This window comes from Vigna unguiculata, chromosome 8 (genome assembly GCF_004118075.2).
Source record: "Vigna unguiculata cultivar IT97K-499-35 chromosome 8, ASM411807v1, whole genome shotgun sequence".
In the NCBI taxonomy this organism is placed as follows: domain Eukaryota; kingdom Viridiplantae; phylum Streptophyta; class Magnoliopsida; order Fabales; family Fabaceae; genus Vigna; species Vigna unguiculata.
Window position 1 is genome coordinate 27,778,658 of NC_040286.1, and position 15,882 is coordinate 27,794,539.

The 15,882-nt window shown below is 34.7% G+C and overlaps 1 protein-coding gene across 3 annotated transcripts; it reads right to left on the reverse strand.

The window, feature by feature from the left end:
- Window positions 1-1,753: 1,753 nt before the first annotated feature.
- LOC114194682 (sucrose transport protein SUC4-like) lies at window positions 1,754-11,181 on the reverse strand. 3 transcript variants are annotated; one of them, XM_028085045.1, is made up of 6 exons: window positions 10,473-10,989; window positions 6,973-7,712; window positions 6,649-6,712; window positions 6,522-6,565; window positions 2,640-2,799; window positions 1,754-2,340 (listed from the first exon to the last, which is right to left on the reverse strand). In XM_028085045.1, exons 1-5 carry the CDS (start codon window positions 10,987-10,989, stop codon window positions 2,641-2,643), a joined length of 1,524 nt encoding a protein of 507 aa, XP_027940846.1. In that variant the 3' UTR covers window positions 1,754-2,340; window position 2,640. The 3 variants fall into 3 exon arrangements, 2 of the variants coding, with proteins under 2 accessions (XP_027940846.1, XP_027940845.1); XR_003606413.1 differs by having other exon boundaries at window positions 1,865-2,340; window positions 2,581-2,799; XM_028085044.1 differs by having other exon boundaries at window positions 1,865-2,799; window positions 10,473-11,181.
- Between the last annotated feature and the right edge of the window lie 4,701 nt (window positions 11,182-15,882).

Genomic DNA, 15,882 nt, shown 5'->3' on the forward strand with positions numbered 1-15,882 from the left:
TTAGACTATGTGAATCCCATTACACTCCAACAACCTATTGTTATTTGCAAAATCTTTAGCAGGAGGAACTTGGAAATAATATATAGTAGTAGTTAATGGTTGGAAAAACTGTTTTTTTCTTTGCTAAACTTTCCTTTTATATATGCTTTCAAATTGATAAGCATTAAATTTGTATGTAAAATGGCATAGGTTGAAATTATGATTCCTGTATTTGAAGTAAAGTAAATGTTTCCACAAATATTCTTTTGGGGGAATCTTTTGCTAAGAAAATTTATGGTTGAAATAAAGTGATATCTTATTTTAGCTGGTTTTTAGTTGGAGTCACAGGCATAGCATCCAAAGAATCAGTACTGAAGATGGGAAGATAGAAAAACGTTGTCATCCAAAGAGTGAACATGAGTTGGAAATTTGGAATCCAAATTCGAATTTGGCATTTTAATTGGGCAACTAATTCTCCTTCCCACCTGAGAGGGGTTTAATTGATAGATACCCAATACTAGGATCACGTGGTTGTGGCAAACAAAAGTTCTCTCATCAATTTAAAACACATCTTAGTACAAGTTCAATAGATAGATTAGACAGTTTTTTTTCTTTTGGGAAATTCTCTTGCAGTTATCTGCATAATTAAAATATATCAGAGAGAGAGAGAGAGAGATACAAAATAAATTTTAGTAATATAATAGACAGACATAAAAAATGGCTTATAGAAAGTAAAGCAGATGAGAATAATATACCTCAAGCTGATTAGAAAAGTAGATGAGTTGAGGAATATAGCTCAAATTTTATGGATATGACAGTGAAAACTACAACGCTAGCTGAGGCAAAAAGAGTGACAAGACAAATGAAATATTAATTTTGACAATGTTATGCTTCTCTAGAAGATGGAACAGATTCCACACTTGTATTGTATCAATCTAGCGAAACCTTTTTCCCATGAATGTATTATCAAGGGGTCAAATATTCTACCATACAACCACCAAATTCATCCACAAATCAAATTACATCCTTTTGTTTTGGTTTATCTTTAGTAATCATTTACTACTTGGACATACTTTGTCCATTTTCTTGACCAGATGTAATAAGCATAAGCATCTTTTTGTCTATCAGGATGAATGAACATTAAGTTTTGATGGGCCAAACTGTGAAAAGGTGAAAATCTCCCTTTTCACAATAATAAACCTTATCAAAACCAATTTATGCAGTTATTTGCTCATGGTTCATCAATCCATTGAAGAGATTTGATGGCCAATCAAAATGTGTGGTGTGTGTGAGAAAAAGATATTATGCGAAAGATGATTGAAAGCAAATCAGGGTGAAGTATATCAAACACGAATCTATTCCATCATACAAAAGCAGCAAAACGATTGGAGGAATTTGTCCCTAAGCATTCATTATGAATTGAAAAGAAAATATCTAGAAAAAAATTTGGCAGCCTTCAAGGAGAGAGTAAGAAAATCAACAAATATAATTTTTTTCATAAAAAATAATCTAATAATAACATTAAATATTCCGTTCAATATTTAATTAAAATATTTCAATTTAATTCATTAACCATTACCCATTGATAGAAAAATCGTGAATGAAAAGTAAAAACATTAAATTTAATTAAAATAAGTACTTTATTCTTTTAGTGATTATGATAAATTAAGAGAAGGACACGTACTCCTTAAAGCATGTCTTTAAGGCACCACACAAGCAAGACCTACAAACCAAATATAAGAGCATTAAACGAACACGATAAATGAGACCAGTTGTTGAAGAATTTTATTCTTTTTGAAAGAAAAATACTTATACCAAAATAAGGAGAGCATTATAGGGATGTCTCCATCAAGGTTTTCCATCAGAAAAATTCACATACTCAGTGTTGGCCACTAAACACGTTCATCCCACTAATACAAACAAGTCACACAAATGTAGAAGATTCCAACACTTCAATATAGAAGCACTAATACACAACCAGAATTGCCTAAAAATAAAAGAATTTTTCATCTCGAATAATTCCAAATCAGCAGCAACTCGTGTTGGTGGGAAAGAATGTTGCCCGAGATGAACTTTAGAACCCATGGAAGATGCCGTAACTACTTTGCAATTAGCCACGAAAGGAACATCTAGCACGGGAATAACTAATTTACAATGAGGAAGGTCTCCACTGATTGCACAATGTGTCAACCAGAATTTGGTGACAGCTTATATGATATCATATTTACATGAGATTCCAAGATGATGGGAAAGGTAATGATATATAAATTTTGTGTTTTACATCGTTCCTTTGACATCAAGAGTATTCACCCTTTTCTACAGCTTGTCATGTCTCATGATTTACATAGCCAACCAACCTCACTGTTTTAAACAGACAACTGGCTCATCAGGATCACACACAAAATTTGTTCCCAAAGCTTTCTTTGCTTCAGAAAATAATAACACTCAGAAAACAGGTCATTTGGCTTCAAATAATGACCAATAATATTAAAGTACAATACAACAAAAGTACATTTATTTTATTAGAAGACAATTGGGAGTAAAATCTTTGCTCAGGAAAAAAGATACAATAAAAAATAACTATATACAAATTCTTGCTACCTGTTCATTTTCACCATCCTCCTTCGAAAGAAATAAATGCTTTAACATGAACATGATACCTCACGCATGACTTCGAGCCTTTTGAGCACCAGATCGAGGAATAGCCAATATAGCCATGAGTCCACTGATAATGGTTGAAACAGCTCCCACAGCAAAGGCTGGGGAGTTTCCTCCACCAAATAGCTGATCCCATGGTCCACTTCCCAGGGACACTATTATCTATTAAAATCAAAAGATTATTATGTAATCTGGCACCAAAAACACTTCATAACTATTGTTCTTTTATAAAGTTTCCAATTAGAGAACACAAAACATGATTTGCTAAGAACTACATACTAGTATGCTTGGTTGGATTAAATTTGACTTTAGCTTTAATTTATTAGAAATGAAAAATTGCCCACATTACATTTGTGATTTTATTTTACCTATATTCTAAATAAGGGTAGTAAACAAATTTGTTAAAACAAAATAAATTCAATTTATCTTAGAGGTGCTCCTACAAACAAGAGAATGATTTGCAAATTAATTCAAATTCTATTTCTTGAGGGAATCATAATTTTAGTCCTGTAGAAATGTGTCAATTTAGTCTTTGAAATTATTAAAATGTCTAAATACTCTAAAATAGAAGATTGTCAACTTTATTCCATCTGTTACCCCCACTCAACAATGGCAACAAACGTGCTAATGTGGCGTGTTAAGTGGCCTACCTATGCCAACATTGACCCACAAGTAGCAACCTAGTCATAAGACATCAGCATTTTAGTCCCTAAAACAGTAGGTTGCTGCCAACTTAGTCCTTGAAATTATGGTGCAGAGTCAACTTAATCCAAAAAATGATTAAGATCTCATGATAGTTCCAAAATGGAATTTCTTTTTTACTATGAACATGGTTCATACAGTATCAAAAAATGAATATCATCACTCAAGTTAATACAACTGTTTTCCCCAGTAAACTAAATGTCAGACATGCCAATGCGGCACATTATGGATCAGTTTTACTGTTTTTATTTCTTATTCTCATTTCTCTATACTTTTTAATTACAAAAGTAACACCTTGATGTCAATTTTTTTCATATTATCAAAGACTTGTGTAGAAAACGTTGAAAACAACTTTTCTTTGTTGTGTATGTTTCCTGAACAACCGTTTAAAAATTGAAAACAGAAATCAAAATTGGAAATAAAAGCACAAGTAAACGGACTATAATTGCCATGCTAGCTCCCATGTGGCAGTCCATTCACAGGGACCATTCTAACAATTTTGGCTTTCGGCTTCTTCCTCCAGTTCAGAACCGTCCCAAGAACTATAGAAATAAAAGCCTCAAAAGGAACAACACATTGGAGATGAATGTAGGACCATTTGTACAGCTTAGACAACAAAAGAAAGGCATGAAAGGAAGTTGGAGTGCATTTGCAAACTCATGGGTCAATGGTTGGGAAAACAACAATTTTGATTTTTTGCTATGGTTTACAACCCGTATCAAAAACCAACTTGTGCTAGGTACAAAGCTCTCTTGACTGTGCATATGATCATTAGTCATCATCGTTTCTTCTGTGTTGCTCCTCTAAAAGCTCTGATTCTTCATATTCTAGATACATAAGGTCTTTGGGGACACGAGTATTGAAATGGGACAAGTGTATCTATTGCCAAAATAGAGGCCCACACTATTTTCTAAATAGGAGATAGCACGCGCTAATCAACAATTTTACTATTTAAGGAACAAAACGCCAAAAGTAAATAGTAACCTGCTATAACAAGTATTTTCAGTAGTTGCCCATGTGAGCAAACGCTTTGCTTCAGTGTTAAAATGCACGGTGACACAAAAGAAATCAGTGTAAGGGTAAATGATGCACTCCCTCTTAAAGTTCTGGTTCTTCATATTCTTGGGTGATTTCAAATGATTTTTTTTAATAGAAGAAAGAGGCAGAAGGTGAATGTTACAGAAAATAATCCTTGCGACTGGTTTGCCACATATGGATGGACATAGGGGAGCCATATCAGCATCTCTGACATTGTTTGTTAACTTAGGGGGGTGATTGAACTAACTTGAATAGTCTTCAAATGCCTGAACTATTTTGGAATTTTAATAATTTCTGAGACTAGGTTAACAGTCTTCTACAATTTTAGGGGCTGAAATGGCCTCTATTTTTTTTTTTTTGTGCAAGTTCCAAATTAGTGAATTGGAAGCCAAATCTAGTTACCTTCAGTGTAAAGGACATCCTATCAAATCAATTTCGTATTTCTATGATTTCAAACACAACAGTTAATATGTGCAGTCTTAATGCAAGTGGTTTCTTTCAAATTCAAACACGTTGGTTAAAATATCCGACAGTTTCTTCATGGATCATAGGACCAATGGTTCACTCCACTGACGGTAAGTAAGATATGTAAGACTAATTGCTTAGTGCAAGTTCAATGGATTCATTTTCTATTTCCCAAAGGGCTCCCTACCTACTATCCTTGCCTATCTAAACCACTTATGTTTGTGGAAAAAGAGGCAGCAGGAAATGTCTTATGATATGCAAGTGACTTCCCAATTTATGTATACCATATTGAGATCTGCCAATTTCTTGAAATATTATATTCAGGAGGAAACAGAAATGCACTTTATGTTCATTATAACAATGTAGTAGAACAAAAAAATGTCATGCTGGTTAAATTTACTCTTATTCCAACAATAGCTGTTCTAGGGACTTAAGACCCGTTGTTTTATAGAGTGAATGAAACTGCAGATAATTTGACTCGTGACTGTCTAATACCTTGAAGCTGGATAAAAACTAAGGCTGTGTTTCTTTGTGAAGATGAATTTGGAAGAGACTCTGAAGATGGATTTGTGTGAATTTAAGGAGATAGAAATGTGTTTTTTTAATAGATTTAGAGAATAATGTGAGTGAATTTAGAGATGAATTTTGTAAAAGTTAGTGAGTATTTGATTGATGTAATAGATTAAAACAATTGTGAAAATAAATAAAATTTGAAGTTTACCAAAATACCCTTGATGGAAAAAATAGAATGATTTTGTAATTTAATGTGATAAAAAAATTAAAATTAAATAATACGAATTTAAAAAATTTATAAAAAATTAAATACATTTTTAAAATAAATACTCGTGTTGGGATATTAAGAAATACGAATTTCTAATACCTACAAAGCAGACACGAGTATTTTTTTATTTTAAAAATTAAAAATTGAATGGGAACACAAAAACTTTTTAAATCCGACCTTTCTAATCTGCAGGAACAGTAAAAACTACACAATTGAACATAGGCTAATTGTTGGGCTCAGAAAATGAACACACAAAAATCTAAAAAAGGATAAAAATCTAGTTTTTGGGCAAGGTTTAAGCACAAAGAAGAAAATATCCCCTTAACATGGAGCTTCCTCCTCCAACACAGGAAATAACAATCTGACACCTTAATTTCCTTTTACTAACGGGACTTTCCAAGGCTCTTACAAAGAAACTCTTATTGGAAGCTATATAGCTGTCGCAACAATACTACAAATATATTCCAAGAGATTCCATGTGCTGGCTGACAACAAAAATTACTGCAATTATATTCAAAATCAAATTCTCACTTTAGGATATTCTCCCCCACAGAAGTGGTAGGCAAATGTGTTTTTGTACAGAACTTGAGAAGCTTGTGTGAATCAGGACCACTATTTACATTCAATTCAGTATTCAAGATTACATATTGAATTAAATAAGTACACCTGGTTCAAATGAAAATCTACTAAGAATATATTTTATACTAGGTTTGTATTATTAGAATTTGGAATTGGACTTAACTTATTCTAACAAGACTGACTTATATGATGAGATTATTCTCCATTTATATATTATATTTTTATCTTACCTCTAGACAATGTGATATCTCAAACAAGTACATACTTCAAAATAAAGGCAGTTTGACTTCAATCATATATCTATTCAAAGAAGAAATACCTGTGGGACCACTATTGCCAGATTTAGGACACCCATTGATAACCCTGCAAATACCAGCAATCCATATAAATAGTTCTACACACACGTACTAAAGAAATAATAAACACTGTAATGAAAAGAAGTCAACCTTGCCCAAGTCCCAAAGACTCGATATGTGTGGAAATTAAGGCATACGGAACACTGTAAGTGATCTGCAATAAATAAATAGTCAAACAATATTTAGTACCGTTTAGAAATTTCAATTTCTAAGAACAAGTTATACTAAAATAAAATGTATGACAAGGGTTCCCCCCCAAAAAAATAAGAGATTGTACAAGATAGGACAGTGTGAGACAAAGGACATTGCACAGCAAAAACAAGCCAAATAATATAATTCATATGTATTAGCCACATATTCAATGTTGATAGGAAAGGAACAAAATGCTTTGTGCAGTAGAATAGGGCAACTTACTGCCAGGGGAAATCCAAGAATGGTAAAGATAATCAATGCGGCTATCACAATGCCAGGTGGAGGTAGATCTTTGCCTGCATAGCCCATGCTACTTGCCACATAGGTTAATACAAGCATTGCAAGAAAGCAAAATGTCATCACGATATTTGAGATTCCCCACACAAAACCAGCCCCCCTCTTCCTGCATAACCTTTCCATGAGCAATGATGTCAATGCAAGAACAACTGAATTAAGCAACAAACCAAGTGCTCCCATTCTAACTCCAGTATCATAAATAAGGCCTTGATTTGGATCACCACCATAAATCTCTCGACCCATCCAATCCGTATCAAATAGAGTAAATGGAAACCACCCAGTCCATGTGAGAGCAGTAACAGACAAAATTATCCACACAGGGGTCGAAAAATATTTGAATGTCCCAAATAATTCCCACATGAAAGCTTCTTCGGCACTACCTGACTCCTCGGCCACTGCTTCAGCGTGGGCCACCACATTAGAATTTAGAGGCACTTCATGAGCTGCCATGATGCTGATATATGTTGTGACCGCAATGAAAGCAATGTCAAGAAAGAAAGCAGACTTGAGATTTGCACAACTAATTGTGCAAGCAGGGGAAAGTGTAAAAGGGAAAATCTTGTACCAACCACTGTATGATCCAGTTGCATAGCCAAGAATATTACCAATGGCCATAAACAGTGAGTAGTAAGCATTTGCAACACGTGTCCTTCGAGAATCCTTGCCTAACATTCCAAAGAAGATGAACATTAATGTCTTGCTGATCATTTTCGTATAAATGATGACAGACGCAATGAAAACGTGGTTTTTTATTTGTTCATGAGGGGAGGGAGAGAATTCGCACAAAACAAACATGATTCTCTCTCTCTCTGAAATGAGCATTTATACGTCCAAGTATCAGATATAGTTACTGAGGTATATAAAGATGCATAATGTCTCGTGAAATTTATTCAGACAATTTAACTTATATGTTATAAAATCAATAGATAATTACTATATCCATTTAATTTAATTGAGAACTGAATTCAATAATATGGCAGAAGATTGTATAGGAAGTGGACCTACAGTTTCGGTCAATACAGGAAATTTATTTTCAAATAAGTTGCTATACACAGCAGTTAGTACAATAGCAGTTATGAATAGTTAGAGTATAGATTCTGCTAGTTGGATTAGTTGGTAGCAGCTTACTCTGTTCTGTCACAACAGTTTACATTCTGTATAACATGTACTTGTTAACAGGAGTGAAGAACATTTTTCTTCTCATTCAAATTTCTTAGACACCTCTAAATGTGACGACATTTATTAAGCTTTTTGAAATAGAAGTTTCATTATCTCAGCCTTTTATGCAATTATAACATCCAGAAGATATCCCATAATGAGAAGGTAGAGATCCCACATCAATTACAGATATGGCCAAAGTAGAACATATAAAGGCTTGAGCTATCGTTATCTCATGAGCAAGCATTTTGAGAAGTTGAGCCAGGCTCATACCAAATTCAAAATGATAGCAGAGCCCATCGCAAATCAAATATTAGTCACTCTTAACTATTTAAAAATTTAAATAGGTCTGCAGCTTTCCCAAATGCGAAAAAAAATAAAAATAAATAAATAGTCTTACAAAGTCTACGCTCGAGTTCAATGCAATAGATTAAGCTTATAAAACTTAGACAATCCTCACCTTACAAACTCACTTTTGGGGTTCACTCAGGCTCAACTCAAATATTCAATGTTGCATTAGAGCCTATTTTAAATCTAATGTTAGATCACCACAATTCAAGTTCTAGAGGCAATAAAAAGCCTATGTGAATCTAAAATTTGTGTTACCCTCAACTATCTAAAACTCTACCTGGTCAGTCCAATCTCCAGATGTCACAAATCCTATGCATGAGGATCCTCAAAGCAACAGACATGGACAGACTAAAGCTTATAAAAGTTTGGAGGGTCCTCACCTCATGAGCTCACCATTAGGATTATTAGGCTCACAGCAAATTCTAGACAAACCAAGGGTAACTAGTCATGAGGATGAGGGATGAAGAGAAAACAAGCCAAAATATTACTTACTTTAACTTCTAGGCTACACCTCCCCATAGAATCAAAACCTTTCTTTTATGAAAAATCTAAATTCACAGTTTATCTAGTTTTTTCTAAACACAAGATCGTCAAACGAAGTAACACAAGGATTGTAATCCAAGGGGGTGCCCACTAAACCAGCTAACAGTCACCGGAGAGAACCTGACATTCAGCCAGCAAAAACCATAAAACTTGGTTCTTCCCTTAGGTAGAAGTTTCAAATTTTTCACTGCTGTGAATATGCGAGAAAAGGTTGCTAATTCAAAAGTTATAGAAATATCAACTCAGACGAAAGACATGACCTAAGAAAATAAATTCTGACAAATAGATGTCCTTAACTATATAAAAAAAGGCTCAATCCAAACATAAACCATAGTCACATCCTTAAAAACACATCAAGTTCAAGAGTTAATCAACATTGAATAAAAAAACGGATATCAGAAACAGATACTAGCTGTAGCCGCATTAATAAACAAACCATGGTTTCAATTATCAAATACTTGTTAGTAAGCACTAACCTCTATGTAATCTTATGTATACCTTTTTTTTCTTCTATACATGATGTTGTTTTTCCATATTTTGATTTGTACACGTAAGATTATTCAGAGACTATGTTTCGTTTTCAACAGACATGTGTTTCTTCATCAATCAAAGAAAAACAGTTACAATTCAACAGGCAAGGATGTAACTAAAGTACAAGTAAAAATCTAGCAAACCCATGAGTTTAAAGCAAGACAAGAAGTACTAAACAAATCTAGCAACAGAAGAAGCATGTAATGAAAAAGATAACACCCTTGACCCCACCAACACAACTAGAATGCAGAGAAAGTGTACAATGACCGTGAAGACTTAAATTTTGTTTCCCCAGAGTTTCTTAGTCGCCATTTTGACCCAAACTATGAACTAGGAGCCACTACCAGCCCTATCCCAACAAAATAACCCTTAACAAAAGACATAATTGAATCTTCGCGTTTTTCACTTTACATTTTTGCATTCTGCTTTCTCCATAACAAAAAAAAAAAGTTGGCAATCAATACAATAGCTCAAATCTAAACAACTTTCCAAACCAAACGCCAAATTTAACATTAATTACAAATTTCACAGTAGAAGATTTGGTCAAATCTGGTCAACGGTAACAACGCACGCTGATCATAACAGTCAAAGTTCAGTAAATGAGCCAAGTCAAATGTAATAAACATAAGCGAAATCACGCAATCTACGAAACAGAGTAAGATCCATGAAGAGACAGGGAAGTCAACTAGGTAGCTCGATCTTCGTCGAATTGAACACCTCAGTTGCATTCGAAAAATCAACTAACGAAAAAATCAATTAGCCGAGGACAGTGTTAACTCGAATTAGGAATTGTGAATTTTGAATTCAATATCTAAGATAGAAGGAGAGGAGTCAAAGCATACTGGTGAGATCACTGAGCAAGGCTCGACAGGGACCTTGCGTGACGTTGTTGGCGACGTCGAGGATCCAAAAGCCGATTATGAAGACAGTTATGGCAGCCGGTCGGTAGGTGGCGGTGTCGCCAAGGATCCAGCCGATGTCAGCGGCGTAGGCGATGATGACGACGGCGATCACGATGGCGACAGCGCCGACGAAGATGAAGGGGCGGCGGCGGCCGAAGCGGCTGGTGCAGCGGTCGCTCATGTGGCCGACGAGAGGCTGGACGAAGAGGCCGGAGACCGGGCCGCAGAGCCAGATGATGCTGGCCCATTGGTGAGGGATGCCAAGCTGCTGGACGTAGGGAGTGAGGAGGGAGAGCTGCAAGGCCCAACCGAACTGAATACCGCTCGCCACTGACGCCACGCGCAGCAGCTGGCGCAGCGAGGCCCGGGCCCTGACCGGCTGCCGCGGCGCCGCTGACGTAGACGGACGGGCCCGGGAGCGGGAGTTTTGGCTGCGGTTAGCCTCGGGATTCGGCATCGCAGGTGGCGGCACTTTTCCCGGTGCCCCCTCTCTCTGATGAAAACCGTTTCGTCAGATATGACACAGAAAGAGAGAAACTGTGTTGTGTGGTCTGTGTCTGTGGCGGTTCGTCTGTGGTGTGAAGCAGAAGCAAAGGTGGTGCGGTGTGGTTCAGTTCAGTGCGATTCCGTTGTAACTTGCGAGGTGGGACTTGTCATCACCATATTTGACCTCTTAGCCACACTTATTTACGAAACTACCCTCGCCGTTTATCATTAATTCTTAACTCTACACTCAAATTTAATTAAGGAAAATTACAAGTGATTAACTTTTAGTTATTAAGTTAACTTAAATTCAATTCAATCGAAAAGAAAAAAAGTAAATTAAAATTTGACAGAAATTAATCTTAATTAAAATTAAACAACAATAAAAAGCATGAAAGAAATTAAAAGTTAATTTAGTATTCTACCATAGGGAATGAAGTTTTGATATTAATACAGGTCTTAAAAGTATGATTAGCAGTTTAATTTGGAAATCCTTGTGCGCACATAATATGATTTGAGAGAAGATAGAGTTAGGGATATTTTAGTCAACTAAAATATAATGAGAATAATATTTGTCTTGTAATTATGAAGAGAAGTTCAAGTGGCAATGAAACGACAAGGGAATTGGATAGGAACGGGTTCGTTTAAAATGTGTTTTAAATATTATTAGTTAATAATAGCGTTAGGTTAATAGGGTAGTGTGTGACATAAGGTTAGGGAAGGGATAAAGAAAAAGTGGTGGTAATGGGTTGGCAAGGCTAATTAAGTAATAATAATTATTGGTTAGAAAAAAATGGTTCACTGATTAGAAGATATTTTGCCTTTGGCTTTTGGCTTTCGGCTTTCGGGAGAAGAACGTAAAGTACATCATAAATAGTTATGTATATACGTCGTATGGCATGGACCAAATCTTTATTTTTGTGGGGTAGAATATCCTAAAGTGACCCTCGTTCACCTTTATTTATCTCATTTTGTTCTTAGTACTTGTCTTATTTCTATGAAGGGCAAAAAAATAAAACAAAGCCTTTCAAGATACTTTCTGTTTTTTCTAAACAAATATACGATTTGTATTTGTATTTGTATTCGTATTCGTATACATAGTCATGTTTTTAAAATATCGTTGCGCTGCGATTCGTTTAGAATTGAAGAAAAAAAATATGGTGTATAGAAAACGATTTGTGAAAATATTTTTTTCTGAAAATCTCATCAAGAAAAGACAAAGAATATAGAAAATATTAAAAAGATGATAATTGTAGAAAAGTAGGGGCCACAGAGCACACACTTCAATCATTTTGGTTAATTGCATGACAGAAGAACTTGAGACATTTACAATGCATCGTAGTTGTGAGCATGGTTAACTTACTCTCTGGAATTTCGTTATTCCTAGGTTTTGTTTCGACTTAGGAACACAATAAATAAAACAATTTTTTTCTAAAAAAATTTAAGAAAATTGTCATGGTCGTGAAAGACGCAAGATTCATTCATCTATTTGATTCGTACTGAAGTAAAGTCACGCGCCAGATATTTTTATGGGGGTGACGTCAACATCATGTTCGTTCTACCTCGAAACTAATTTAATTTGGACCTAGTTGCAAAAAAGTGATTCTACAGTTTGCATTTAAGGGGAAAAGGTAGATTTTGATTTACAAACATGTACCTACAAAACGTATAAAAATTGAGAAAATGAAGCATTGTTTATCAACACTCTATGATAAAAAAAAAAAATTGTTTATGTTTAATGAGAGGAAGAGTTTTTTTTATGGGTGAAAGTGGACGAGACATGCAATGCAATGGACCTCATATTCTATTTGATGTTTAATCCAAATAAAATAATATTTGGTATATGGAAATATGTGTTTATCTATTTACTCTATGGATAACATATATGGGTTGATGAATTGTACTACTAAAATGGGGAAGAAGAAGAATAATTAGTAAGACACAAATATGTTCAGGGATGATAATGGGCCAGGTTTATAGGACACTATTAATTTGACCCACACAAAAAAAAAATATTTGTTACCTCTTTATTTACTCATTGAATATTTGTTTAAAAATTATTCGCAAATTTTTAAAACTTACGGATAACTATGGATATCCATAAATATTTAAAACGATATATATTTTATAATTTTTCTAAATAAAATTATATAAAATATAAATTAAATTAAATATAAATCAAATTTTAATTTTAATTAAATTTAATCTAATAAAATATAAATTAAATTTTAATTTTAATTAAATTTAACTTAATAAAATATAAATTAAATTTTTGTTTTTGTTTTTTTACAACTAACATATATATCATATATACTCGGGTATAGATAATATGATATCTACACCCGACCCGTTTATAAATCGGTATTAAAATATTCTTTACTCACGATTAATAAATATCCACAAACACTAACTATTTACTGCAAAATTTATCTAAAAATATCCGTAAACACGGATATTTTTGTCATCCGCACTCATAAGCTACACATGTTACAAAAACTCTAATCGCATAATATTATAGAATCTATTATTGATCTTTTGAAAAGGAAGACTGATGTTTTTTTTGTGATGATAGTAAAAATTGTCACTATAACAAAAACATAAATGAGAGGAATGGAAATGAGTAAAGATTGACATTAATTTAGAACTTGTTTAGCGGATACTAATTTAAATTATTTAATTGTGTTGGTTTAGGTAACTAGCTAAGTAATATAGTATTATATTTATCTAGGATCGAACTTTTATTAATAATTTGTATAGAAGGGTACATTTAATTTTATCTTTCTATTATAATTTTAACAAAGATAAAAGGTTGATATGTTTAGGTATTGAATTTGAAATTTTGTATAAGATATCCTATTTTTATTAATATTTAACTCACGTAAATAAAATTAGGTAAGAGAGTTGAAAGAGATTATTGTAACTTAGTTTGAAGTGTGAAAAAGAATCGTGTCTAGAGTTTAAAGATTCATCATGTTAGGTAAATGGATGTGTTCTTATTATGTAGTTTTGTTGGAGTGATAACTAAGTAAAGATGGTGTGAGAGGTGTAAATATTTGAGTCTAATTCAATGCACACGTCTTTTAAAAGTTGTGTCAAGTGTCTATGATGTTAATGTCAATTAACCACATGATATAACTAATGGGTTGAAAGTTAAACATTTACTTTTGATTACACATCTCAACTTGACCTATGAATTGTGTCGACTTATCTCAAACTTTATCTTAAGTTGTCCCATCTCAACCTTTGACTCGAGCCAACTCGTCTTGATCTTTGTCTCGAGTCGACATGTCTCAACCTTCAGTTAGGGCCAACTCGTCTTGAACTTTGACCTAAGTTGACTCGCTCAACTATCAGTCAAGGCTTACTCGACTCAAATATGGGCATAGGTTGAGTCGATTTGACCTTTAACTTAAGCAACTAATCTTGACCTTCAGCTCAGGATGACCTATCTCGACCTTTTGCCTAGATCGACCCCTCTCGACCTTTGACCCCAGGCCGATGCATCACTACCTTCGCTCGATCTGGCCCATCTCGACCTTCACACGAGCTGACCAATCTTGACCTTTCGCTTAAACCGACCCGTCTAAATCTTTGGCCCATGCCAACCCATCTTGACCTTTTACGCGACTTAATTTATCTCGACCTTTTGACTAAGTCGATTCATGTTGACCTTTTGTCCTAATTGACCCATCTCAGTCTTTGACCTAGGTCAACCCGCGTCAACCTCCATCTTGGGTCAACTCATCTCGATCTTTAGCTTAGGTTGACCCATCTTGGCCTTCAGCCCTAGATAGTCCAACCTTCGACCTAGGTTGGCTCATCTCAACCCTTTGCTCAAGCTAACCCATCTCGACCTTTTGCACAAGTCAACCTGTCTCAACTTGTTGCCTAATCGGCTCGCCTCGACCTTTTGATCAGGTTGACCCATCTTGACCTTTTTTATTAGGCCAATCTGTGTCGACCTTTAGCCTGGGCGAGTCGTCTCAACTTTTGGACCAAACTGACTTGTCTTGTCATTCGACCCGCTTTTACCTTTAGTCGATCTCGATATTTACCCTAGGTTGACTTGGCACGACTTTTGCCTAATCTGGCTTATCTCAATCTTTAGCACGGACTGATCTATCTTGACCTTCAGCCTAGACCAAGCCATCTAGACCTTTGGCTCAGGTCTGCCCATTTCGTCCTACGACTTGTCTCGATCATTTGCCTAGGTTGACCCATCTCGACATTTTCCCTAGGTTGGATCTTCTTAACCTCATAACCGACCCAACTCGTGTTTTTTCCCTGAATAATTTCAAGATGCGTGATATGGATGGTTGTAGGGTTTCTTATTGTTGAACTCATTTCTTTTGTGCCTCAATGATCCTCCTTGCCTCCACCGAGTTTGTCTTTCCTTAGTATCATCTTGATAAAACTTGCAACGACTTACAAGAGTAGGGCAATGATGAAATATCTAAATAACTAATTATTTGTTTAATATACTACTATCAATATTTTCCAAATACAAAACTCCAAAAACAAATTACCAATATGCTTACTAAATCTATAAGGATACAATAACTCTCATTCAACTATACTACAAACGACTTGGTGCACTTGTCAATAGGTCACACAACTAAATAACTCTTTTAAAACTTGATATTGTGTGATGTTGTGGATTTTGGGGCTCAGTCCCTATGGATATAAAGTCTCAACCCAAGTTTTCTCCATCAAAATTGTGACTTTCCAAACAAAGATACTCTTATATTAGTTTGATCTTAACTCATGAAATCAAACCTAAGACTCTTAGTCAACTAATATATTCTTGAACATTTTAAAGGATCACAAAATGTGATGATTATCAATATGTGTCATTTATCCTTGGCTA